Raw genomic sequence first — 26,305 nt, 5'->3', positions numbered from 1 at the left:
TGTTTCTAACAAGACCACTCTGTTACTTTACTGTTTTAGAAAGCACTTAAGTGTAATACTTAATCTACTGTATTAAAACTGTATACAACAGCCAGGCATGGTGGCTCATGCCTGTAATCTCAGCACTTTGGGAAGCTGAGGTGGGAGGACCATTTTAACCCAGGAGTTTAAGACCAGCCCAGGCAATATAGTGAGACCTTGACTCTGCAAAAAATTTAAAAATTAGCTGGGTATTGTGGCATGCGCCGGTGGTCCCAGATATTCAGGAGTCTGAGGTGGGCACTCGCTTGAGCCTGGGAGGTCAAGTCTTCAGTGAGCTGTAGTCATGCCTCTGCACTCCAGCCTGGGTGACAGACCAAGATCCTGTCTCAAACAAACAAAAAACTGTATCCAGTGCTGGTGTATTATCCTGATTTCTAAAAATTAATGACCCCCCAAAATATTTCCCTCATCAGAATGTTCTGTTATCAGCCAAAGATTTCTTTTTGTCAGCTCACAACCTGCCAGAATAAAGGCAAACAGTGGTAGACAGGGTGAACCGTTGTGATTCTGAAGCATTCTAAGTGGTTTCAGAGATATGAAAATTTCATCATCTTGTTTTGTGTTAGGGGAAAAGGAAATATTGGTAAAGTAAACATTGAATATTGAGGTAAATACCAGTATTTGAACTTTGAAAAAGTAGCCAGAATGTTCCTAAGGTGGCAGCATTTCAGAAATTATACAATTTCTCAATGCTGCTGGTTACTGAAACAGTTCTAAGGCTCTGCCCATGTCTGGACATCACATTCCATTTCCTTGTCCTTATAGGGCTTCAGCCACACAGCTGGTTAAGGTACAGTTTGACCATGGATTTCTCAAGAAATGAAAGGTACATTATGGTGCTGTAGGTCAGATGTGAAGTATGTGTCCTATTTTGTGAACTATTGTAGCAAAACTAAATCAATGAAGGGATTTTGCTGAGAAAGTGGTTACCAGCATTCACAGAGCTGGCTACTGGGTGAAAAACCTGAATTCTAAGTTTTGCAATTAACTACATGACACTGAGTATTACCTAATGATTCCTTTTGTTTTTTTCAGTTGCTTTTGCATTATATAGGTGTTTTCCCAAATGTGTTCTGAAAGACATTATTGCTGCAAGGTGCTCTGGAAGACATTTCAGGGACCATAGCTAAATCAGTTAAAGAAAAGCTGTGTACTAGATCCTTCTCTAAGAAATGCATTGGCTGGGCACGGTGGCTCATGCCTGTAATCCCAGCAGTTAGGGAGGCCAAGGCAGGCAGATCACTTGAGGTTGGGAGTACAAGATCAGCCTAGCCAAAATGGTGAAACCCTACCTCTACTAAAAATACAAAAAAAAAAAAATTGGTGGCGCACGCCTGCAGTCCCAGTTACTTGGGAGGTTGAGGCTGTAGGATCACTTGAGCCCAGGAGGCAGAGGTTGTAGTGAGCCGAGAACATGCCACTGCACTCCAGCCTGGGCGATGGGAGTGAAACCCTGTCTCAAAAAAAAAAGAAATGCACAATATGTAGTCCCGTACTAAAGGCTCTAAAAAGTCTTACAGAAAAGAAATTTAAATCTTTTGGGCCTATTTCTTGACATCTGTAGGAACCGTTTCATAAATCCACTTCAGGAAGCTGTATTAGCTGCTGTGCAAGGTATCAAACATCTATAATTCTAGTTCCAGTAAAAAGTTGTATATAAATAAGTTACTTTTTATGTAGTACTTTAATTTGTAATATCAGTATGGAATCTTCTTAAGGAAACACTGAAAAAATCCTTTAATTATACAAGATCTTTGTACAGTATCATGGATTTTTAAACACAGAAACACAGAGAAGCATTGTTTTATCCTGTGAATACCAAAACTTTGATTTGAAATTATTGGTGAGAAAAAAGCAGGATCAAACATTTCCCTACTTTTTAGGAGTTCTGTGCAATACCTCAAATTCTGTCCAGAATATTCCTACAAAGTACAGTGTGATGTTAGACACTGTTTACATCCAACATGTTTTCTTTTGTTTAATGTAATTTGAGCTATTATTGGCTCAAAATATATAGATTCTTAGTGATCTTTTACATTTATTGTTCATAAAATAATGTTTGGCTTCCTAATAAGAAAGTTAAGAGGAAAATCAAGGTGTTTTCCTCTTGCTTGTAGGATGGGTGCTGCAGACAATATATATAAAGGACGGAGTACATTTATGGAAGAACTGACTGACACAGCAGAAATAATCAGAAAAGCAACATCACAGTCCTTGGTTATCTTGGATGAATTGGGAAGAGGGACGAGCACCCATGATGGAATTGCCATTGCCTATGCTACACTTGAGTATTTCATCAGAGATGTAAGTATCCGGTAAACTGTATTTAAAAAGAAATTAATTTTTAAATTATGATTTTTAAATGAAAGTTATAATTGTACTATATTTATGGGGTACAGTGTGATGTTTTGAAATATATAAACAATGTGGAGTGATTAAGCTAAGTAACATATTCTTCACCTCATTTAGATATCATTTTTTGTGGTGAGACATTTGAAATTTATTCTCTTAGTTATTTTGAAATATATATTATTACTGCTGTAGTCATAATACCATTATGCAATCCCTGCATACCCTTGTGTACATGGATGATGCATATTATACACATTGTTTTCCTGATCTCAGTCTGCAAATACTCAGAATTCTCTTTTTTATAACTGACCGCAGCCCTGCAAATGATCACTAGAATGCTACACACTGAATTCAGACAGATTGACCCTAAATAATATTTGTAGTTTTTTGATACATATTCCTTTTTCTTGCTGACTCAACATAAATCTGGTTGTATGAAAAAGGCCTCCCTGGCAGTATTTTCACTCAGAATTGTATCTTATTATCCTTGATGAACCCTAAATCAAGAACAGGTATCATCCATCTACAGCCAAATTCCTCGAGGGACAAACAAGGAAATACTGCCATTTCTACTTTGTGAAATCCTTTTATTTTACCAACATCCTGAAAGATCTCATTGTGAGATCTTTGATCTCATCTCATTGTGTTTCTATATGATTTGGTAACATCATTCCTTCAAAGCATGTCTCCTTTTTTCAGGGTGCATTTCTAAGCTTCAGTGTGAAATTTTGTGTCAAACTTTCCATCCCTATCATTTCCATCTAACTGTCCCCTTTAGTTTACTTTCTCTATCTTGTTCATTTTGGTCTCTGCTTTTCAAATCTCCCCCTCATGGAACCTGCCCTTAGGCCTTTCCCTTCTCTGGTCTTTCTTTTCTGTTTTTTCCCCCCATTTTCTTGCTCCTTTGTCGTTGTGTCTTCCCTCATTTTCATTTCTTTCTCTCTTCTATTTAAGGAAGAGATTGGCTATTTAAGCCAATAAAATCATATTTTTAATATTTCTTTTCAAAAAACAACACAAGGCCGGGCATGGTGGCTCACGCCTGTAATCCCAGCACTTTGGGAGGCTGAGGCGGGCGGATCACAAGGTCAGGAGATTGAGACCATCCTGGCTAACACAGTGAAACCCCATCTCTACTAAAAACACACAAAAAAATAGCCGGGCATGGTGGCAGGTGCCTATAGTCCCAGCTACTTGGGAGGCTGAGGCAGGAGAATGATGTGAACCTGGGAGGCGTTGCTTGCAGTGAGCCGAGATCGTGCCACTGCACTCCAACCTGGGTGACAGAGCAAGACTCCGTCTCAGAAGAAAAAAAAAAGCAACACAAAAATAAAATTTCTTTTTCTTTAACCTTTTGTTGCCCTTGGTGTTTTGGGGTTTAGTTTTGATTTTAAAGCTTAATTTCTATTTGATTTTTTTCCAGAAGATAGTTTTTCTTCAGTCTTTAGAGACTCAGCTCCATGCACAGGCTTTGATGGAGATCAGGGGGCAGCATCCTCAGATCTAAATTGGAGTGGAGTTGTTTGGTCCCCTAGGCTTCTTGAGAATGATTCCTGACTACCTTGCTGTGAGTGGCAGAACTTGTGCAGTAATACAGTTTCACACTCTCCTTGGGAAGCACAGAGACATCAACAACGCTCAATTTGGAAATGTCCCTGACAGCTGCACCTTCTACTATATTTCAAATGACAAACTTCTTAATGGCCTTGTCCTTAGGTGTGCATCCAACACAGTTTGTGCAGCAAATAGGTTGCACCTAGCTATGGCCCTTTTTGGCACAACCATTGTTGTTGTTCTTCCTCCTTCTCTTCTTTCTCCTCCTCCTCCTTTTTTTTTTGAAATGGGTTCACTCTGTCACTCAGGCTGCAGTGCAGTGGCATGATCATGGCTTACTGCAGCCTCAAACTACCTGGGCCCAGGTGATCCTTCCACTTCGGCCTCCCAAGTAGCTGGGACTACAGACACACACCAACCATACCCAGCTAATTTTTGTATTCTTTTAGAGACGGAGTTTCACCATGTTGCCCAGGCTAGTCTTGAACTCTTGGGCTCCAGTGATCCACCTGCCTTGGCTTCCCAAACTTCTGGAACTATAGGCATGAGTTACCGTGCCCAGCCTCCCTTCTTTTCTTTGTTATTTTGGCAGTGAAGACCCAAGAGAGACTCAGGTTTTGTTTAAACATTTATTTAGATTACATAGGTAATTATGACATTTTGTTTTTTTAAAGGAATTTTTTGTTTTGCTTTAAAAAATTTATTTGCAAAAAGATGTAACTCAGAAACTTTAATCATTATAGAAACTACATAGGAAAGCAATTGACTTTTGTATATTAACCTTGTATCCTGCAACCTTGCTATAATCACTTGTTAATGCCAGTCTGTGTGTATGTTTGTCAATTCTTTTGAATTTCCTGGCAGTCATGTCAGCTACAAACAGTTTCACTTCTTTCTTCCCCATCTATTTTTTTTTCTTGTCTTACTGCACTAACTAGGACTTTCAGTACAGTGTTGAAAAAGTAGTAAGAAAGGATATCCTTGCCTTGTTTCTGATCTTAGTGGGAAAGCTTTTTAAGTTTCTCACTATTAAGTATGATGTTAGCTAGAGGTTGTTTGTGGCTATTCCTTATCAAATTGAGGAAGTTCTTCTCTATTCCTAGTTTACTGAGAGTTTTTTAAAATCATGAATGGGTGTTAGATTTTGTCAAATGCTTTCTGTGCATCTATTGATATGATCATGTGATTTTTCTTCTTTAGCCTGTTGATGTGATGGATTACGTTAACTGGTATTCAAATGTTGAATGAGTCTTGCACACTTGGGATGAGTCCTACCTGGTTATGGTCTGTTTTTCTTTTTATACATTGGATTCATTTTGCTAATATTTTATTGAGGATTTTTGCATCTATGTTTATGAGAGATACTGGTTTGTAGTTTTCTTATAATGTCTTTGTCTGGTTTTGGTATTAAGGTAATGCTGCCCTCATAGAATGAGTTAGAAAGTATTTACTCCACTCCTGTCCTCTGAAAAAGACTGTAGAGAGTTGGTAAAATATCTTCGTTAAATGTTTGGTGGAGTTCACCAGTGACGCCACTGGGGCCTATGATTTTTGTTTTGGAAGGCCATTGACTCAAGTCCTTCAATAGATACAGACCTATTCAGATTTTCTGTTTTTTCTTGTGTGAGTTTTGGCTGATTGTGTCAGCCAATTTTAAGGAATTGTTTTTCAAGAAATTTTCACCAAGGTTACCAAATTTGTGGACATAGAGTTGGTCATAGTATTCCCTTATTACCCTTTTATTTGTCCATGGCATCTGTAATGTTGTCCTTCTAGTTTCTGATATTAGCCATTTGTATCTTTTCTCTTTTGTTCTTAGCTTGGCTAGAAGCTTATCAGTTTTCTTTTCAAAAAACCAGCTTTTGGTTCTATTGATTATTTTCCCCATTGCTTTCTTGTTTTAATTTGATTGATTTCTGCTCTAATTTTTATTATCTCTTTTCTTTTGCTTATTTTTGCTCTTCTCTTTCTGGTGTCCTAAGATGGAAGCTTAGATTGTTTATTTTAAATTTTTCTTTTTTTAAATGTGTTCAGTGCTATAAATTTTCTTTTTTTATTCTTTCTTTTCTTTCCATTTTTTCTTTTTCTTTTTTTTTCTCTTTTTTTTTTTTTTTGAGACAGGATCTTGCTCTGTTACCCAGGCTGGACTGCAGTGGCGTGAACACAGCCCACTGCAGCCTCGACTCCCTGGGCTCAAGTGATCCTCCTGCCTCAGCCTCCCACTTAGCTGGGACTGCAGGCACATGGCACAACACCCAGCTAATTCTTTTTTTATTTTTTGTAGAGATGGGAGTCTCACTATGTTGCCCAGGGTGGTCGCGTATTCCTGGACTCGAGTGATCCTCTCGCCTTGGCCTCCCAGAGTGCCGGGATTACAGGTGTGAGCCACCACTCCTGGTCTATAAATTTTCTTCTATGCACTGCTTTTGCTGCATTCCACAAATTTTGATAAAGTGTGCTTCCTGTTTGTATTTAGTTTCAAATAATTTAAATTTCTCTTTATTTCCTTTTTGACCCATATGTTTTTTAAGAATGTGTTGTTTAGTCTCCATGTGTTTGGGGATTTTCCAGTTACCTTTTTGTTATGATTTCTAGTTTAATTCCGTTGTGGTCTGAGATCAAATATTGTATGATTTTTATTATATTAAATTTGTCAACATGTGTTTTATGGCCCGAAGTGTGGTCTTTCTTGGTGAATGTTCCATGTTAGCTTGAGATGAATGTGTATTCAGCTGTTGGGTGAAATATCTATAGATATAAATGATGTCTAGTTGATTGATGGTGGTGTTGAGTTCAGCTATGTCCTTACTGATTTTCTGCTTGCTGAATCTGTCTGTTTCAGATGGAGGAATTTTGATGTCTCTAACTATAGTAGTATGTTCATCTGTTTCTCTTTGTAGTTCTATCAGCTTTTGCCTCATGTAGTTTGACATTCTCTTGTTAGATGCATACATATTAAGGATATTATGTCTTCTTGCAGAATTTATCCCTTTATCATTATGTAATATCCTTCTTTATCCCTGACAAATTTACTTGATCTGAAGTCTGCTCTGTCTCAAATTAATATAGCTACTCCAGCTTTCTTTAGAAATTAATATAGCTGCTTCAGCTTTCTTTAATGTTAACATGATATATCTTCCTCCATACACATATATATTAGACAGTCTCACTCTGTCACCCAGGCTGGAGTGCAGTGGCACAATCTTAGCTCACTGCAACCTCTGCCTCCCAGATTCAAGTAATTCTTGTGCCTCAGCCTCCCGAGTAGCTGGGATTACAAGTGTGTGCCATCACACCTGGCTAATTTTTGTATTCTTTTTCAATTAGAGATGGGGTTTCACCATGTTGGCCAGGCTGGTCTTGAACTTCTGGCCTCAAGTTATCCATCTGCCTCGGCCTCCCAAAGTGCTGGGATTGCAAGTGTGAGCTGCTACACCTAGCCCCTCCATATATTTTTAATATATGGTTATCTTTGTATTTAAGGTCAGTTTCTTATAGACATCATGTCTTATTTTTTGATCCACTCTGATAATCTGTCTTTTAACTGGTGCATTTAGACCATCAGCATTCAAAGTGATTATTGATAGAGTTAGATTAATATTTACCATTTTTTACTTTTTTCTATTTGTTGTTCTTGTTCATTGTTCCTACATGTGTCTTCCACTGTTTTTCTGCCTTTTGTGGTTTTTAACTGAGTATTTTATATTATTTCATTTTCTCTCTTTTTTTTTTTTTTTCTGTTTTTTGGTTTCTTGGGGTTTTTTGAGGTGGGATCTTACTGTGTTGCCTAGGCTGGCCTCAAACTCCTGAACTAAAGTGACCTTCCCACCTCAGCCTCCCAAGTAGCTGGGAGTACAGGTGCATGGCACTGTGCCCAGCTATTTTCTCTCCTTTCTTAGCATATCAGTTATATTTCTTGTTTTACTTTTTCTAGAGGTTGTCCTAGAGTTTGCAATATACATTTGCAACTAATCCAAGTCTACTTTCAAATAACACTATACTGCTTTATGAATAATGCACGTATTTTTTAATAACAAAATAATCCTGATTACTTTATTCTATCCTTTGTACCATCACTGTCATTTATTTCACTTATACGTAAGTGTACATAAGCATATATATATAAACACACATAATCTCATACACTGTTGCTATTATTATTTTGAACAAAACGTTACGCTAGATCCATTAAAAATAAGAAAAATAAACGTTTTTTTGCCTTCACTGATTCCTTCTTCAATAGTGCAATTTTCTTTATGTAGATACAAGTTTCTGACCCGTCATTTTCCTTCCTTCTAAATAACTTTTCTTAAACATTTCAGGATAGATCTGCTGGCTACAAATCCTCAATTTTTGTTTGTCTGAGAATGTCTTTATTTCTCCTTCACTTTTGAAGGATTATTTTGCAAGGTACAGAATTCTAGGTTGGAGAGGTTTTTGTTTTGTTTTGTTTTGTTTTTTTCCCTCTCAACACGTTAGATATTTTACTCCTCTCTTTGCTTGCTTGTGTGGTTTCTGAGAAGTCAGATGTAATTTTTATCTTTGAGCTTATGCAGATAAGGTGTTTCTTCCCTCTGGCTTACTTCAGTATTTTTTTTTCTTTATCTTTGGTTTTCTGTAGTTTGAATATGATTTGTCTAAGTGTGGTTTTGGGGACAGTTATCCTGTTTGGTGGTCCCTGAGCTTCCTAGATCTGTGGTTTTGTGTCTGACATTAATTTGGGGAAATTCTCAGTCATTCTTGTTTTAAATATTTCTTCTGTTTCTTTCTCTCTTTATTTTCTCTCTGGTATTCTCATTAGCTGTATGTTACATCTTTTGTAGTTGTCCCATACTTTTTGGATATTCTGTGGTTTTTTTTCCGATCTTTCTCTCTTTGCCATTTTGGAGGTTTCTATTAAGATGTCCTCAAGCTCAGAGATTCTTCCCTCAGCTGTGTCCAGTCTACCAATAAGCTCATCAAACATATTTTTCATTTCCATCACAGTGTTTTTGATCTCTGGTGTTTCCTTTTGGTTTTTTCTTAGAATATGCATCTCTGTGCTTACATTGCCCATCTGTTCTTGCATGCTGTCTGTGTTATCCATAGAGCCCCCAGCATACTAATCATTTGTTTCCAATTCCCAGTCTGATAATTCCAACATCCCTGCCATAGTTATGTCTGGTTCTGATGCTTGCTCTGTCTCTTCACATTTGTGGGTTTTTACTTTTAGTATGCCTTGTGACTTTTTATTGACAGCCGGCCATGATGTATTGGGTAAAAGGAACTGCTGTAAATTAGCTTTTAGTAATGCCACCGCATTAAGGGGTAAGGGGTAAGGGGCTAGGGGAGGAGTCCTATGATTAAGTCTCAGTCTTACCTCCCTCCCACCCCTCAGGTGGGATAGGAAGGCTAGAGTGGGCTGGAGTTCGATATTTCCTTTCTCTCGTGTGGAAGGCTAGAGGAGACTAGAGTTGAGTCTTTCCCTTCCCCCAAGTAGGTTAGGCTCTGATAAAACCCCAGCAGGTTTTTAAACTACTTAAGGCTACTTAAGGCTCCACTTAAGTAGTTTCTTTTGAGGGCAGGCCTTGTTAAGAACAGAGTGCCCTGGTGCATTTCAAAGTAGTTCTTTCTTTCTTCCCCTTGCCTGAAGCATAAGGGGAATTTACTCCAGCATTTATTGTGAGAATCAAGTGTAACTCCTGGGAGTAAAACTCACAGAAGTGTGCCACCTTCCCCCGTGACTCGGTTCCCCTGGACTTTTGACTCTCAGACTTATTGACACTGAGCCTCCAGTAATTCATCAGTTCCAGTTCCAGTTTTCCTACCCTAATACTGGTTCCTTCAGAGGTTTCTGCCTGCATTTCAGCCCAGGAAAGTTGTGATTCTTTGTATCTGCTTGTCTGTCTGTAAATTGGGGGACAGTGGTTTGCCTGTGACTTCGTTTCTCTTACAGATCTAAGAAGAGTTGATTTTTCAGTTTGTTCTACTTTTTCCTTGTGATGGAGAGGCAACCTCCAACCTTCTTATATGCTAGAGTGGAAACCAGAAACTTCCCTGATCTTTTTATGGAAATCTTTCTTTTCATGGTTCCTTCTGATCTTTGAATAGGGAAGAGAGATCAGAGAGGAGCAATAAGGGAGGTCACCTGTTGCTGCTGCAGGCTGAGAACACCCTTGAGGAGTGCAGTGTCGGATCCCAGACCCTTAGGCTAAAAGTGCCTATCAGTTTGGAGAAGGAGCACCATGGAGATAGGTGGTCCTAAGATCCCTCAGGGCAGATTTTAAGCACAGCTTTTAAAAGAAATCCTGCCTTAATATGAAAAAATAAAAAATTAGCCAGGCATAGTGGCGCATGTTCCAGGAAGTCAGGGACCCCGCCAACAGAGGGACCAGCTGAAGCCACGGCAGAAGAACATATATTGTGAAGATTTCATGGACATTTATTAGTTCCCCAAATTAACACTTTTATAATTTCTTATGCCTATCTTTTCTGCAGTCTCTGAACATAAATCGTGAAGATTTCGTGGACACTTATCACTTCCCCAGTCAATACACTTGTGATTTCCTATGCCTATCTTTACTTTAATCTCTTAATCTCGTCATCTTCTTTGTAAGCTGAGGAGGGTGAATGTCGCCTCAGGACCCTGTGATGATTGTGTCAACTGCACAAACTGTTTGTAGAACGTGTGTTTGAACAATATGAAATCTGAGCATCTTGAAAAAAGAACAGGATAACAGCAATGTTCAGGGAACAACAGAGATAAGACTTCTGGCCGCCAGTGAGCTGGACTGAACAGAGCCATATTTCTCCTCTTTCAAAAGCAAATAGGGGAAACATCACTGAATTCTTTTTCTCAACAAGGAACATCCCCGAGAAAGAGAATGCGCCCTGAGGGCAGGCCCTATAAACAGCCCCCTTAGAAGCGTGCAGTCTTTTATGATCTCCTGTAGCGCTCCCAGGCTCATTAGGACGAGGAAAATTCCCGCCTAGTAAATTTTGGTCAGACAGGTTGTCTGCTCTCAAACTCTGTTTCCTGATGAGATGTTATCAATGACAATGCATGCCCGAAACTTCATTAGCAATTTTAATTTCGCCCCATCCTGTGGTCCTGTGATCTCGCCCTGCCTCCACTTGCTTTGTGATATTTTATTACCTTATGAAGTATGTGATCTCTGTGACCCACACCCTATTCGTGCACTCCCTCCCCTTTTGAAAATCACTAATAAAAACTTGCTGGTTTTACAGCTCGGGGAACATCACGGATCCTGTCGACATGTGATGTCTCCCCCGGACACCCAGCTTTAAATTTCTCTCTCTTGTGCTCTTTCCCTTTATTTCTCAAACCAGCTGAGACACTTAGGAAATAGAAAAGAACCCATGTAACCATCAGGAGTGGGTTCTCCCAATAGGCGCACACCTGTAGTCCTAGCTACTTGAGAAGTTGAGGTGGGAGGATCCCTTGAGCCTAGGAGTTTGAGGTTATAGTAAGCTATGATTGTGCCATTGCAGTCTAGACTAGATGATAGAGTGAGACCCTGTCTCTAAAAAAAAAAAAAAAATTGCTAATAAAGAATTCATACTGACACTAACAAAAATAAACTTTAAAATGGTGGAGGTGAGTGGGGAAAAGTGAAACCTCTGCTTTACAGAATACCAATGAATAAATGTAGGAAGAATTTCTTAATCAGCCTTCAATAACCACTAGAATAATAACTGATTCAGGCAGCGATGATCAATAGATTATAAAACCTTTGGATGAAAGATTGTTGGAGAAAAGGATATTCATATATCTCAAAATATCATTAATAAAATAACAGGTTATTTATTAATTACAAAGGGAAAAGGTATAGTGAAGAAATCTGATGGGTACCCTTTTCAACCAGATAATCAAATTTGGCATCCCCAGTTATGTGAAATTGATATCACATCCCTCCTGATGTGATGCACTGGGAAGGATCCATCACCTACATATCCGTGGAATATTCCTGGTATCGACGAAAAGAGTCAAACTCTGTAAAATATTTGAAGAGATTTATTCTGAGTCAAATATGAGTGACCATGGCCCGTGACACAGCCCTCAGAAGGTCCTGAGAACATGTGCCCAGGGTGGTCAGGGTACAGCTTGGTTTTATATATTTTAGGGAGGCATGAGACATCAATCAAATACATTTAAGAAATGCATTTATTGGTTTGGTTCAGAAAGGTGGGACAACTCAAAGGAGGGTCTTCCAGGCTACAGGTAAATTTAAACATTTTCTGGTTGATAATTGGTTGAGTTTATCCGAAGACCTGGGATTAATGGAAAGGAATGTTCAGGTTAAGATAAAGGATTGTGGGACCAAGTTTTATTGTGCAGAGGAAGCTCTCAGACTTCACAGAGAGAGCAGGTTGTAAAATGTTTCTTATCAGACCTAAAAGGGTGCCTGGCTTTTAGTTGATTATCTCGTGGATCTGGAAAGGAAGGAAAACAAAGGGGGAAGGGGATTCTGTATAGAATGTGGATTTTTCTCACAAGAGACTTCACAGGGCAATTTCAAGGCGTGGCAAGGAAGTATATTTTGGGGTTAAATATTTTTTCCGTGTCTCATAGTGTTGTGCTGGAGTCATATTGAAAAGCAAATCACAATATACAGGGTCAAATAAAACCCATCTGATGAGAATCCATGGTTTGTAGGGCATGAATCCCCAAACCCCTTAGGTAGGAATTTGGGCAAGATAAAAAAAATCAGAGCTTAGTCCTCATTGGCAATGATGTTTGGAGGAAATAGCAAAGTCCAAATTGAAAGACGTTATGCAAAACAGCATAAGTGCCCCCTCCACCCACACTCTATTCCTGTAGGAAAGGATACTTGATACTTCAAAAATGTCCATGTCATAAAAGACAAAAAAGGAAAGAGACAAAAAGAAACATTATTGGGAGAATTAGGGAGATTTAGGGACTGTATATGTTATATAATAGTAATGTATTTCTTGAGTGTAATAATTGTATTCTAGTTATATAGGAGGATGTTTTGTTCTTAGAAGATAGAATCTTTGGCCCAGTGCAGTGGCTCACGCCTGTAATCCCAGCATTTTGGGAGGCCGAGGCCGGTGGATCACGAGGTCAGGAGATCGAGACTATCCTGGCTAACACGGTGAAACCTCATCTCTACTAAAAAAAAAAAATTAGCTGGGCATGGTGGTGGGTGGGTGCCTGTAGTCCCAGCTACTCGGGAGGCTGAGGCAGGAGAATGGCATGAACCTGGGAGACGGAGCTTGCAGTGAGCCGAGATTGCGCAACTGCACTCCAACCTGGGTGACACAGCGAGACTCCATCTCAAAAAAAAAAAAAGAGAATCTTAAATCTTTAGGGATGAAGTGTCATGATGTCTGCAACTAATTCTCAGATGGTTCAGGAAAAAATGTCTGTGTCTGTGGAGGAGGAGGAAGAAGGGAAATATGACAAAATATTAACAATTGGTTATCTAGATAAAGAGTATATAATAGTTGGTCGTTGTACTTTTCTTGTGACTTTTAGGAAGATTTAAAGTTTTTCCAAAGAAAGTTGAAGACAGATTTTAATTACAATAAAATTTAAAAATGAAATAACATTTATTCTGTCTTACTGCTTTAGGTGAAATCCTTAACCCTGTTTGTCACCCATTATCCGCCAGTTTGTGAGCTAGAAAAAAATTACTCACACCAGGTGGGGAATTACCACATGGGATTCTTGGTCAGCGAGGATGAAAGCAAACTGGATCCAGGTATGAAATATTCCTACGGTTGGTACAAATATTGGTTTTCATGTTTGATAACTCAAAGTTTGTTGGAACATGAACTTACTGCTTATTAATAATGAAAGCTGTGAATGTGAGCTATAAATAACATTTGTCAGGATTCATTTTTGCTAAGCTTTAGGTCAAGTAGAATTTACATTTATCCATGCTATCTCTGAGTCCTTCTCTGGTCTTCCTTGTCTCATTTGTCGTGGCAGCCCTTTTCTCTTTTTTTACAGGAATAGGGTGTGGGTGGAGGGGGCACTTAGGTTTTCCTCTTAGTGCCTTGTACTCTTACATGATTCATCTCAGTATAGATGACAGTCAACTGCAGAATGTAATTAGTCATCTTTTAAAAATGCCCAATATTTTCCCCAAAATATCATTTAACTTACTAAGGGCCATATACTGTACTGGACATAGGTTTTTATTTTAATATTATAAGGAAACTGAATCTCAGACAGGTAAAGTGGTTTGACCATGTCAACCACTTAGATGGGGGCTAAAATGAGCCTAGAATTCACTTCTGCTTCTGGGTACTCTTCTGTGCCCCTCTGCTAGAGCTGCTATGAAGGAAATCTACAATATTTTTCCTAGTCTTTCCAGTTACTGGTGTCACAGAAATGAGACATTTTATGAAAAAGAACACCGTTAGCCAATAGCAATAAATTTAAGTGCCATAAGTAACATAGTAGACTTTAGCTTTTTTTTTTTTTCTGTTCAGTAGTAATTGTTTTAAGCTACCAGCCTGTAGACCTGTGGTGGTTTGCGCAATTGGTATGCTACAATGGAAAATCCATCATGCAAGGTATCCCAGAGTCCAAATTTTATTTTGGAAAAGTAATAGGGATGGACCTGAAAAAGAAATCAGGCAACTGGCCCAAATGAAACAAAGCACTGGCCCTAAGATAAATGTAATGTTAGACAGTTCCTGCTTTTCACCACCATGCAGTCTTGAAAAACACATCATAAATTCTCTCATGGAGGTAGTTTTGTATCTATTAATCTGCATCCAGGGTGACAAGAGGAGACTTAAGCTAAAACCCTTGGGACAAAGAGAATAGAGTTCACCAATAGGGAAGAGGAGGAGTCAGTGCCACTAATAAGCATTTGATGTGAACTGAAAACTAACCCAGAGCATTGTACCTTTCCCTTAAATGTTCTGGGCATTTTATTTTATTGATTTTAATTTTTGTGTTTTGTTGAGATGGGGCATCACTGTCATCCAGGCTGGAGTGCGGTGGCACGATCACAGCTCACTGCAGCCACAACCTCCCAGGCCCAGGTGATCCTCCCATGTCAGCCTCCCCAGTAGCTGGGACTACAGGCGCACACCACCATGCCTGGCTGACCTTTGTATGTTGTGTAGAGACAGGCTGTCACTATGTTGCCCAGGCTAGTCTCAAACTCTTGAACTCAAGTGATCCTCCTGCCTTGACCTCCCAAAGCTAGGCTTACAGGGATGCGCTACCTTGCCTGGCTGATTTTAATTTTTATCAGTGAACATAATTTTTAAAATTCAGTGGTGCTAAAAGGCTCCAGCTGACAAGCTTCCATCCCTCCAGTCCTTGTCCTTCCCCATCCTAGTCCCAAGGCAACTACTTTCAACACTTTTCCCCATTTCTATTGTATTTCTAAGTAATATGCATATTTTCCTGTCCCTTGATTCATCAAGTTGACTATTGTCATTGTGTTAATTGAGAATCTTCAGTTTTCCCTTCCTCTGTCCTTCCAATATAGTCATTTCGCATTTATTGCATGTCATTCATATTTGTTATTTTCATTATTATTGCCATGCTAAGTATTGCTTACTGATGAGCCAAGTATGAGACAAGTACATTTCTTTTACAATGTTTTCTATTTTCTCAAAAATAAGAATTGACTGTCCTTATTTTTTCATTTTGTTTTGTTTTGTTTTTGAGTCTATACCTGAATCTTCCTGTACCCTCCAATAGCTTCGTAAAATGCCTTCGTAGATGTTTTTCAACACAACTGAACCTACTGGTTCCCATTTGTCCCACTGGGGCCCTTCCTCCTGGAGCCCTTTGTCCTCCTGCTCATCTGAACTGGCTGCTGTCTGGGCCTGCTGCATAGCTGTCATGCCGAGCCTGCCTTGCCGGCATCCTAGGAGTTCCCTTACCCCTCTTCTAAGCATGTGATTTCAAGGAACAAAACACTCGGTCTCACACTGGCTCAGACAAAAGGATGCAGTATGTATAATCCCATGTTCCATGAACTCCAGAGGAAGAGTGGGCTTCAGCGCCTCCTTTTTGCAATTCCCAGGCTCTGTCTTCCTGCCTGGCCGGTTTTATCGCCAGGCTAGTGACAGTGACTGCAGCCTTTCCTGGCATCATGTCCAGAATGTCCAAAGGAAGAAAAGAGACAAGCATTTCCTGTTAACTCTTTCTTAGAACAAGGGAACTTTTTCTCAGATGCCTTCCAGTATCTCACGATTGCCTCATCGCGTTTTCAGAATTGAGTAACAGGCTCCTTCCTAAACCACTCCTTAGCAGAGGATGGCAGGGGCGACTTTGATGGGCCTAGGTGAATCAGGATCCACTTCTGGAGCTGGCTTTGAAGACCCAGTCCCCTGAGTTAAATGATTAGGGAGTTAATTCCTTATAAAATCAAGGTTTTCTTAGGGGTGGGATAAATGTTGAATTAGGCTACTACTAATATCAACTAAAGGAGGTAAAAGTTTTGAGATTTTTCATGAATGAAAATGTTTCACATGCCTGTTGGCCATGTGTATGTTGTCTTTTGAAAAGTATCTGTACATATCTTTTGCCTACTTTTTAATGGGTTTGATTTTTTCTTATAAATGTATGTAAGTTCCTTGTAGGTGCTGGATATTAGGTCTTTGTCAGATGTGTAGTTTGCAAACATTTTGTCCCATTCTATACGTTGCCTGTTTACCCTGTTCATATTTTCTTATAAATGTATGTAAGTTCCTTGTAGATGCTGGATATTAGATCTTTGTCAGATGCATAGTTTGCAAACATTTTCTCCCATTCTGTACGTTGCCTATTTACCCTGTTCATAGTTTCTTTTGCTGTGCAAAAGCTCTATAGTTTAATTAGGTCCCATGTGTCAGTTTTTGCTTTTGTTGCAATTGCTTTTGGCCTCTTAGTCATGAAATCTTTGCCCATTCCTGTGTCCAGAATTGTAAAAGCAAAATATCACTGATTATTAGAGAAATGCAAATCAAAACCACAATGAGATACCTTCTCACACCAGTCTGATTAGCTATTATTAAAAAGTCAAAAAATAACAGGTGCTGGTGAGGTTGTGGAGAAAAAGGAATGCTTATACACTGGGTGAGAGTGTAAATTAGTTCAACCATTGTGGAAGACAATGTGTTGATTCCTCAAAGACCTAAAAACAGAATTACCATTCAACCCAGCAATCCTATTACTGTAATAGCAATCCTATTACAATTTATATACCCAGAGAAATATAAATTGTTGTGTCATAAAGACACATGCACATGTATGTTCATCGCAGCACTATTCACAGTAGCAAGACATGGAATCAACCTAAATGCCCATCAACGGTAGACTGGTTAAAGAAAATGTGGTACAAATACACCATGGAATACTATCCAACCATAAAAAAGAATAAGATCATATCCTTTGCAGGAATATGGATGAAGCTGGAGGTCATTTTCCTTAGCAAACTAATGCAGGAACAGAAAACCAAGTATTGCATGTTTTCACTTATAAGTGGGAGCTAAATGATGAAAACACATGGAAACATAGAGGGGAACAACACACACTGGGGCCTACTAGACAGGGGAGGGTGGGAGGAGGGAGAGGATCAGGAAAAATAACTAATTTATACAAGGCTTAATACCTGGGGGATTAAATAATCAGTACAGCAAACCTCTGTGACACAAGTTTACCTCTATAACAAACCTGCACATGTACCCCTGAACTTAAAAGTTTAAAAAATATATGTAGCTTCTATGTTCGAATTTATAGTTCAGCCGGGATTAGAATTTTAGATTGAAAACCATCTCACTCAGAATTTTGAAGCAGTGATCCACTGCCTGCTGTCTTCCAGTATTGTTCCTGGCTATATCTGTGCTTCATCCATTACCTCTCCCCCAACTTCTCCTCTTCTGTATGAGGTAGAGGCCATTGCGTAGGTCATCAGTAAAATGCCCCACAGGTCTTTTGGATGGCTTCTAAAATACTCTATTTCCCGTGATGTGATAGGTAAAACAATGGACAAATAGTTAAGAAACCTGTATTTTAGTATATTCCAATCTGTATGATCTTGGACAAGTCACCTAACTTCACTCACCCCTAAATTTTTATGAATCTGTTGTAAAAGCAACTTCAGAAATTATTTGTCAGCACGTATCTCTTGAATAACTGCTTAGAGAAGTTTAGCTTAAATATAAATCTTGCTAAGTTTCCCTATAATAAACAGAAACATGAATTATTACTTTCACTGACTCAAAGCAGTGCCAGGGAAACATTTTAATAATGTCCATTTAAGAAATGGCCATAGCTTGTAAGTAATTACTTCCTCATCAAGAACTTTTGCTGTAAACCTGTAAAGAAACAGTTTTTTACTCATAAAACAAGTTTTATTCTCTCCCATGTGGCTTTTTCTGACTCCATATTTCCATCCTACCAGCACCCCAAACCCCTCTCCCGCACAGAGGGTAAAGGAGTACATAATTACAAAAAGAGATCCCCCAGGTGATTATGGAAGAGTGGTCACATTCTTTACCTTGAAGGTGTGAGAACTACCATAATGTAAAGTGGAGACCAGCATATAATGACACACTCAGCAACTGTTTGTATGTTAACAAGGTATTCAGAGCAGTGAAATATTTTATGTAAGTTAGCTATATTTTGTAGCTATATTATACGTTATATAAGAACATTGTTACAACTCTCTCTCGTGCACTCTCTCTATATGTCTACATATATATATACACACACACACGCACTATTTGTATAAAAACAAAAAAAAAATTAAAAGTCATCAATAGGCCAGGCACGGTGGCTCACGCCTGTAATCTCAGCACTTTGGGAGGCCAAAGTGTGGTCAGATCACCCAAGGTCAGGAGTTCGAGACCAGCCTGGTAAACCCGGAGAAACCCTGACTCTACTAAAAACTAAAAATACCAAAAAAAAAAAATTAGCTGGGCTTGTTAGTGGGAGTCTGTAATCCCAGCTACTCAGGAGGCTGAGGCAGGAGAATCACTTGAACCCGGGAGGCGGAGGTTGCGGGGAGCCGAGATCATGCCATTGCACTCCATCCTGAGCAACAAGAGTGAAACTTCGTCTCAAAAAAAAAAATTCATGAACAAATTTTTAGGTAGGGGGATTTTACGGCATTTATTAGGCTCCCAGAAAATACTGATGGCTAGCTGGATGGATAGATGGACAGACAGACAGATGAATGAATCTTGTTTAGAAAGGTCAGCATGGGATCTAGATTATATTGGAGAACTGGAGACGGGGAGATCAGTTAGGACTAACACAGTTGAAGTGATAAACTATTTTTCTGTCTTAAAGATAAGAAATGGCTTTTTTGATTGCCTATTGCTTTTCACTTCAGTCTTAGTCTTGTGAACTTTGAAAAGTAACAAAAAGTTATCCAGGTTTGCGGGCACTGGCTCCTAGCTGCGTCTTCCCTAATCTGTTCCCACCTACTTCCGCACCCGTGTTCCTCAACTTTCATTTGGGGGCAAAAGGTACTCTCAGTGCCTTGTAACAGAAATTTGGGTCTGTGTTTCTGAGTGAGTTTGTGTTCTTTCCACCTCCTACTTCAGCACCCACCCTTAGAAAGCTCTTATCTGTCTGCTGCCGAATTCTTAGAGGGCCAGGAAAAATCCATTGTCCTTTTTCTCGGTTGTGTTCAGTCTTTGACTTTTTAAATTTTCACTGATAAAAGAAGAAAAGCATACACATCTATCAAATGAAATAGTGATTGAGAAAAAGCTCTTAATAAACTCATAAGTATACTGGGATTGTAGAAATCTTTGTAACTCTGGCCCACCTTGGACATTTTTGCAGCACAGTGCACATTTTGCAGCACAATTATATTGAATTTCATAATAAAAGTTACATAATATCCTGAGCTGCTTTAGCTTAAACTACATGCAGTGCTTTATTATAATTATTGTACTTCATTATATCCCAGTTCTTTCGAAGTTTTAAGTTCATGTGTATGTATATATGACAGGCTGGGTCCTCTAGGAAGCAGATTCTGAGATTTGCATTCAGGAGGTTCACTGGGAGTGCTGGGCTGTGTTATAGTCAAAAGGCTTCAGCCAGCCCTGCAGAGAACTCTGAGGCTAGAATCGTCCTTCAGAGTTACCTCAACTTGGGGTGAGGAGGATAGACCTCTATACCTTTATTAGTTATCTTTATTAATTTGGGGTAATTTGCAAACAGTGTGCAACAGATTACCCCCCAAAGCATAGCGACTTAGAACAACATTTATTACCTCATAGTTTCTGTGAGTCAGGAGTCCAGGGGGAACTTAACCACACTTCTAAGGCTGAACACTGTAGCCCTATGAGAGATCCTCTAGTTCAGTTCCTCACAGGGCTACAGTCAGTCACTGATCAGGGCAACAGCCATGTCAAGGCTTCCCAGCCCACATGTGGCTCTTGCCAAGCCTCCCAATATCTGCTTCCAAGCCCACTCATGCTGCTGTTGGCATGCCTCAGGCTCTCGCCGACTGTTGGTGGGAGACATCAGTTTTTTCCATGTGAGCAGCTCCATAGACAGCCCACAACATGGCGGCTGGCTTCCCTCGGAGCAGGCAGGCAACAAAGTGAGCATACCCAAGTCAGAAGCCACAATCTTTCTGTAACCTAGTCTCTGAAGTGATATCTCATCACTTTTGCCGTATTCTGTTCATTAAAAGTGAGTCACTGGTTGGGAATGACCCAAGCACGTGAACACCAGCAGGCAGAGGTCTTTGGTGGCCATCTTCGAGGCTACCTACAACAACCAGTCACTGGCTGCAGGCTGCCCCAAAGCGAGGTGTGGTCTTGAGTGAAGCCCTCCCTTCAGCTGCAACAATTTCCAAAGAAGGCAAACAGTCGAGGGTTGCAGGCCAACAATCTGTCTGACAGCTGAGGGAATAAACTCTTTAGTCTTAAGAGGGATCTGGGTGGTACTGAACAGAATCCAGTATGTATAGCTCTTAGTTAAACTGAATATTTAATAAACCAGAACATCTCAATCCTGTTATTTAAACTGACCAACATGTAATATTTTCTTATCTGTTTTTAAGGGAGAAATTATAGGCCTGGCACTGTGGTTCATGCCTGTAATCCCAGCACTTTGGGAAGCCGAGGTGGGCGGACCACTTGTGCCCAGAAGTTCGAGAGCAGCCTGGGCAACATGGCAAAACCCCATCTCTTAAAAAAAAAAAAAAAAAAAAAAAATTAGCTAGGCATAATAGTATGCACCTGTAGTTTCAGCTACTCTGGAGGCTGAAATGGGATAATCACCTTGACCCTGGAAGGTTGAGACTGCCAGTGAGCTGAGATTGTGCCACTGAACTCCAGCTTGGGCAAGCAAGTTAGACACTGTCTCAGAAACATAAAAAGGAGAAATTATATTGTATCAACCACATACTAAGATCATTCTCATGCCAGCGCAGTGGCTCACACCTGTAATCCCAACACTTTGAGAGGCCAAGGAGGGAGGATTGTTTAAAGCCAAGGAGTTCAAGACCAGCCTGAGCAACATAGCAAGACCCAATCTCTACAAAAAATACTAAAAAATTAGCTGAGTGCGGTGGCATGAACCTGTAGTCCTAGCTACTTAGGAGGCTAGGCAGGAGGATTGCTTGAGCCCAGGAGTTTGATGTTACAGTAAGGTATGATCACGCCACTGCACTCCAGCCTAGGTGACAGAGCGAGACCCTATCTCTAAAAAAGTAAATAAATAAAATCATTCTCTTTTTAATATAGATGTTCAGTTCAAATTTGCAATGAATCATTTTTGAAAACTATTTTAAGTGAGCTAAAAGATCCTATATGCACACAGGAGTTTCAAAACAGTATTTACCCTTTTCTTGACATATCAAATTAATAAATGGATCTAACAGGCAAGTAGGAATAGTGATTTCAGATTGTATGATTTAATAAAGTTATGAGAATGTACATGTCCTTTTTAATCCTATAATTTATTTCAGCATTTGGGCACGGATTTGATCTCCTTTCTTTATTTCACAGGCGAAGAACAAGTCCCTGATTTTGTCACCTTCCTTTACCAAATAACTAGAGGAATTGCAGCAAGGAGTTATGGATTAAATGTGGCTAAACTAGCAGATGTTCCTGGAGAAATTTTGAAGAAAGCAGCTCACAAGTCAAAAGAGCTGGAAGGATTAATAAATACGAAAAGGTCAGAGTGATTATGCTATATTTTTTCATTTGTAATGAAACCTAAGTTGTCCAAGAAAGAGGAGTGTTCTAAAAATGAACATCAGATCTACTTTTAAGCACCTCTTCAAATATTCTGAACCATTTAATTATGATGAAGTGAAAACAGCTCTTGCAAATCTCAGGTGAATTCAGTGCATCTTCATTAGATCATTAAGTTGCTGAATTGGTTTTTCAGTCATTTTTATAAAGAATTAAGTCAATTCCTTAATATGTGCCACGTTGGTTACTTTAAAGATTCAATTATGCCAAAGGTTACTGAAGATATTGAGAACCTACAGAAAATTTATTTTATTCATAGATTTTATTCAGATATGCAACAATTACATCCAGAAATTCTATCAGAATATTAATGAAATAGTACTACATAACAGGCAATCACAGTCAGTATCCACGTCACTTATTTTGTAGACTGTGACAAATTTTTCATTCTAAACAGGCTTCTGTCACTTTAAATGCTTATGGGAATACTTTCCACCTTTACCCTTGCTATCCAGCTAGTATGTAGTCAGTACATAAATTAATCATAATGTAAACCTGAGATACACTTTGAAAGAAAGATACTCCTAGGGAAATATCATATTCATAAATTACACCCTTTTGTTTCCCAAATATAAAATTCTGAAACAACATAAGCTCCCCATCCACCTACTGCCCCACCCCTGCCACACTTGGGAAGCCTGATGTGCTGGGTACATTAGTACCCTGGTTGATAACCATATGACCATGATGAACAGATTGTTGATCGAATAGAAAATCTTGGCTGGCTACTGGTGGTTCCTATGTTATACTCCAAGAATATTCTTTAATGTTTGGTAATAATTCTGGGAATTATTACCAAATTTCAATATTGAAATAGTAATGCCTATCATACTAGCTAAAGAAACAGTTGCTAACTTGTTTACAGTAGTGCAATTAACTTCTCTTTCTCTACCTCTTTCTCCTGTGCTTCCACCTTGCACTCCTCCACTTTGGTGTACTATAGTTGACCAAGTCCAGAGTGCTGGGCTCTACAAATGGCACACAGCCTCCTCTAGTGACACTCTTTTCTGGCTCATTTCCAAATCACAATGCCAAAACAGAAGCAAAGTGGCATAATCAGTTTCAGCCTATTTCTGTTATAAGCCAGATTAATATAAAATTTTTCCTGAGGGAAAATTATCTATGAGAATTAAAAAATAAAGTTAGCCCTCTTCCTCTGCAAAGTCCAGAGACAAATTAAACTCTCTTTAGTTGCCATATTATTATTGTTCTTTTTCTCTGAAAAAAACCTAGAATAAAGCTTTACTACGAAGGATATATATATACAAGATAGCAATAAACTATGTCAATTTCTAAATTTGCTATAGAAATATATGCAAGCTAGCAATAAAATATGGCAATTTCTTTATTTTCATATATTCTTGTTTCTGCTATATAGCCTACAAAGCAAGAGCAAAAACATTCACAGATTACTCATAACTCTTCCAACTAGTAAGTGACATTTTGAAATCTATGAAGTTATCTTGACAAGATGAGAGAATTATTAGAAGATGTTGCATTGGGATAGAATCTGATCATTTATCAAGATACTGTATTTGTTATTTTACCTTTTTTCTAAAAGTGCTTATCACATCAATTCCTTTGGCCAGATCAAAGAAATCAAACTGAATCTTGGGCCTTAGTGTGGATTTGTTATAATAGTTGCTATTTATTGGATGGTTACTGTGTGTAGAAACCATTCTGAGCAGTCATTTGCAGCAGCCTAGACACTGTGCCAGCTACTCTTCTCATCGCTTTACATACATTATCTCATTTCATCCTTATGGTAGCCTTATCCTCATGGTCTAGTTGGGGAAAGTGAGGCCAGCAAGGACAGGACACTGACCCAGAGTCACACAGCTCGTTGATGGTGGAGCAGTAATTGGAACTCAGATACTCTAGCTCCATACCCTAAATACTCAATTGGGTTGCTATTCTGCAGGGAAAAAAAAGTAAGTCTGTGTTATGCTGGCGTTTTACTCTTTAATTAGCTTCATTGTCTTCGGTTGGTGTTACTTTTCATCCTGGGAACACTTCACAGGAGTTTCTTGTCTCCAGGTGCAAATAAGCACACACCACCAGCCTCTAGCAGAGTTTGAAGGAGGAGGAGGTCAGGTTCTCCCCTCTGGGGCTGGCAGGGGTAAGGATTTTAGGAGAAAGCACAAAGGCAATAGTGGCAATTGGTAACCTGGGTCCTTTGATTATAGTAGCAGCTCTGAAAGCTCCTTTCACCAGAAGGGTGACACTGACACAGCTTCCTAACTATAGAGCCTGCCCGGTATTCAAATGTTGCAGACTTTTCATAGCTTCCGATGAGACGTATTGTCTCCCAGCAATTTCATTTATTAAATAGTATTTTATTTTTCCCCAGGAAGAGACTCAAGTATTTTGCAAAGTTATGGACGATGCATAATGCACAAGACCTGCAGAAATGGACCGAGGAGTTCGAAATGGAAGAAACACAGACTTCTCTTCCTCATTAAAATAAAGACTTACATTTGTGAACAAAAAATGGAGAATTAAAAATACCAACTGTACAAAATAACTCTCCAGTAACAGCCTATGTTTGTGTGACATGTGAGCATAAAATTATGACCATGGTATATTCCTACTGGAAACAGAGAGGTTTTTCTGAAGACAGTCTTTTTCAGGTTCCTGTCTTCCTAACTTTTCTAAGTATAAACACTCTTGAATAGACTTCCACTTTGTAATTAGAAAATTTCATGGACAGTAAGTCCAGTAAAGCCTTAAGTGGCAGAATATAATTCCCAAGCTTTTGGAGGGTGATATAAAAATTTACTTCATATTTTTATTTATTTCAGTTCAGATAATTGGCAGCTGGGTGAATCTGGCAGGAATGTCTCCATTTGAACTAAAATAATTTTATTAGGCAACCAGTTTATCCACCAAGAACATAAGAATTTTTTATAAGAAATAGAAAGAATTGGCCAGGCATGGTGGCTCACACCTGTAATCCCGGCACTTTGGGAGGCCAAGGCGGGCAGATCACCTGAGGTCATGAGTTCAAGACCAGCTTCGCCAACATGGCAAAACCCCATCTCTACTAAAAATATAAAGTACATCTCTACTCAAAATACAAAAACATTAGTCGGGCATGGTGGCGCACGCCTGTAGTCCCAGCTACTCAGGAGGCTGAGGCAGGAGAATCTCTTGAACCTGGGAGGTAGAGATTGCAGTAAGCTGAGATCACGTGACTGCATTCCAGCCTGGGCAATATAGTGAGATTCTATCTCAAAAAAAAAAAAAAAAGGAAAGAAATAGAATTATCAAGCTTTTAAAAACTAGAGCATAGAAAGAATAAGGTCATGAAATTTAAAATATTAAATATTGTCACAGGATTAAGCAGTTTAAAGACTGTTGGATGAAATTATTTGTCATTTGTTTGAGTAATAAATATTTAATGAATACTTGCTATAGATGATGGTATGTCCCATTGAATTTTGGTGTTTTCAAGTGTTTGGAAATTGTCATGTTTTTAGGTGTAATTATGAAATTAAGGTTACTGCTTTGACCAGCGCAATACACAGAATTGAACTTATTCATTTGGGACCTTGCTATTCATCAACATACCAAGTGTATGATCTTCCCAGTAATGAGCCTTACAGCTTAGTTGATTCATAACAGTGCTCCCTTCCTGCAAATTTAGGGTAACACGTGCTCAACTGTGTCCCTGGGTTTTTTACAGCACTTACAATCTGGCTTCCCAGATCCATGTGTTCTTTTTGTTTCTAATTATATGATCTTGCACAAAAGCTCTCCATCCTATTTTCCTCTCTTTTATTATTTCTGCTCAGTTAAATGTCTTCCCCACATTTGATGGACATATTTTTCATTCCTTCTTCTGGATTATTACCTTCAGTGATCCCAGCAATGACCCCAGACACAGGAGTCAATACAGTGTCCCCAGGTTGTGGCTTCACTTTTGAGTCAGTCACTCTTTAGCTATCAGACTCCCAACCTTATTGAAGTTAGGGTATGATGTAGTTTGATTCTACCACCCCTCCAGAGATACTAATGTATAGTCAAATTCTCAAAACTGTCAAAATAGAGTTAGTTGGCATGTATGCTTTAACTTTTAAAAAGAACAAAATTGTTTCAATACTCTATATAACTGTAAATGTCTTATATTCTTTCTAACAAGATTTCAAAGATAGTG

At 39.0% G+C, this 26,305-nt stretch overlaps 1 protein-coding gene across 2 annotated transcripts in view; it reads left to right on the top strand.

The window, feature by feature from the left end:
- Positions 1 to 25,407, top strand: part of MSH3 (mutS homolog 3) — a 222,668-nt gene extending 197,261 nt beyond the window's left edge. For both annotated transcript variants that reach the window (XM_073014652.1, XM_073014651.1), the window contains 4 exons: positions 2,160 to 2,346; positions 13,544 to 13,673; positions 21,901 to 22,069; positions 24,500 to 25,407. In XM_073014652.1, coding sequence (XP_072870753.1) covers positions 2,160 to 2,346; positions 13,544 to 13,673; positions 21,901 to 22,069; positions 24,500 to 24,611 — 598 coding nt within the window. In that variant the 3' untranslated portion in view covers positions 24,612 to 25,407. The remainder of the gene's footprint in view (positions 1 to 2,159; positions 2,347 to 13,543; positions 13,674 to 21,900; positions 22,070 to 24,499) is intronic.
- The last annotated feature ends 898 nt before the right edge of the window (positions 25,408 to 26,305 follow it).

The sequence above is a fragment of the Chlorocebus sabaeus genome, chromosome 4, assembly GCF_047675955.1.
Source record: "Chlorocebus sabaeus isolate Y175 chromosome 4, mChlSab1.0.hap1, whole genome shotgun sequence".
NCBI classification, from domain to species: Eukaryota; Metazoa; Chordata; class Mammalia; order Primates; family Cercopithecidae; genus Chlorocebus; species Chlorocebus sabaeus.
Note: the sequence above shows the minus strand (reverse complement) of the source record. Positions and strands in the feature narration are given on the sequence as shown.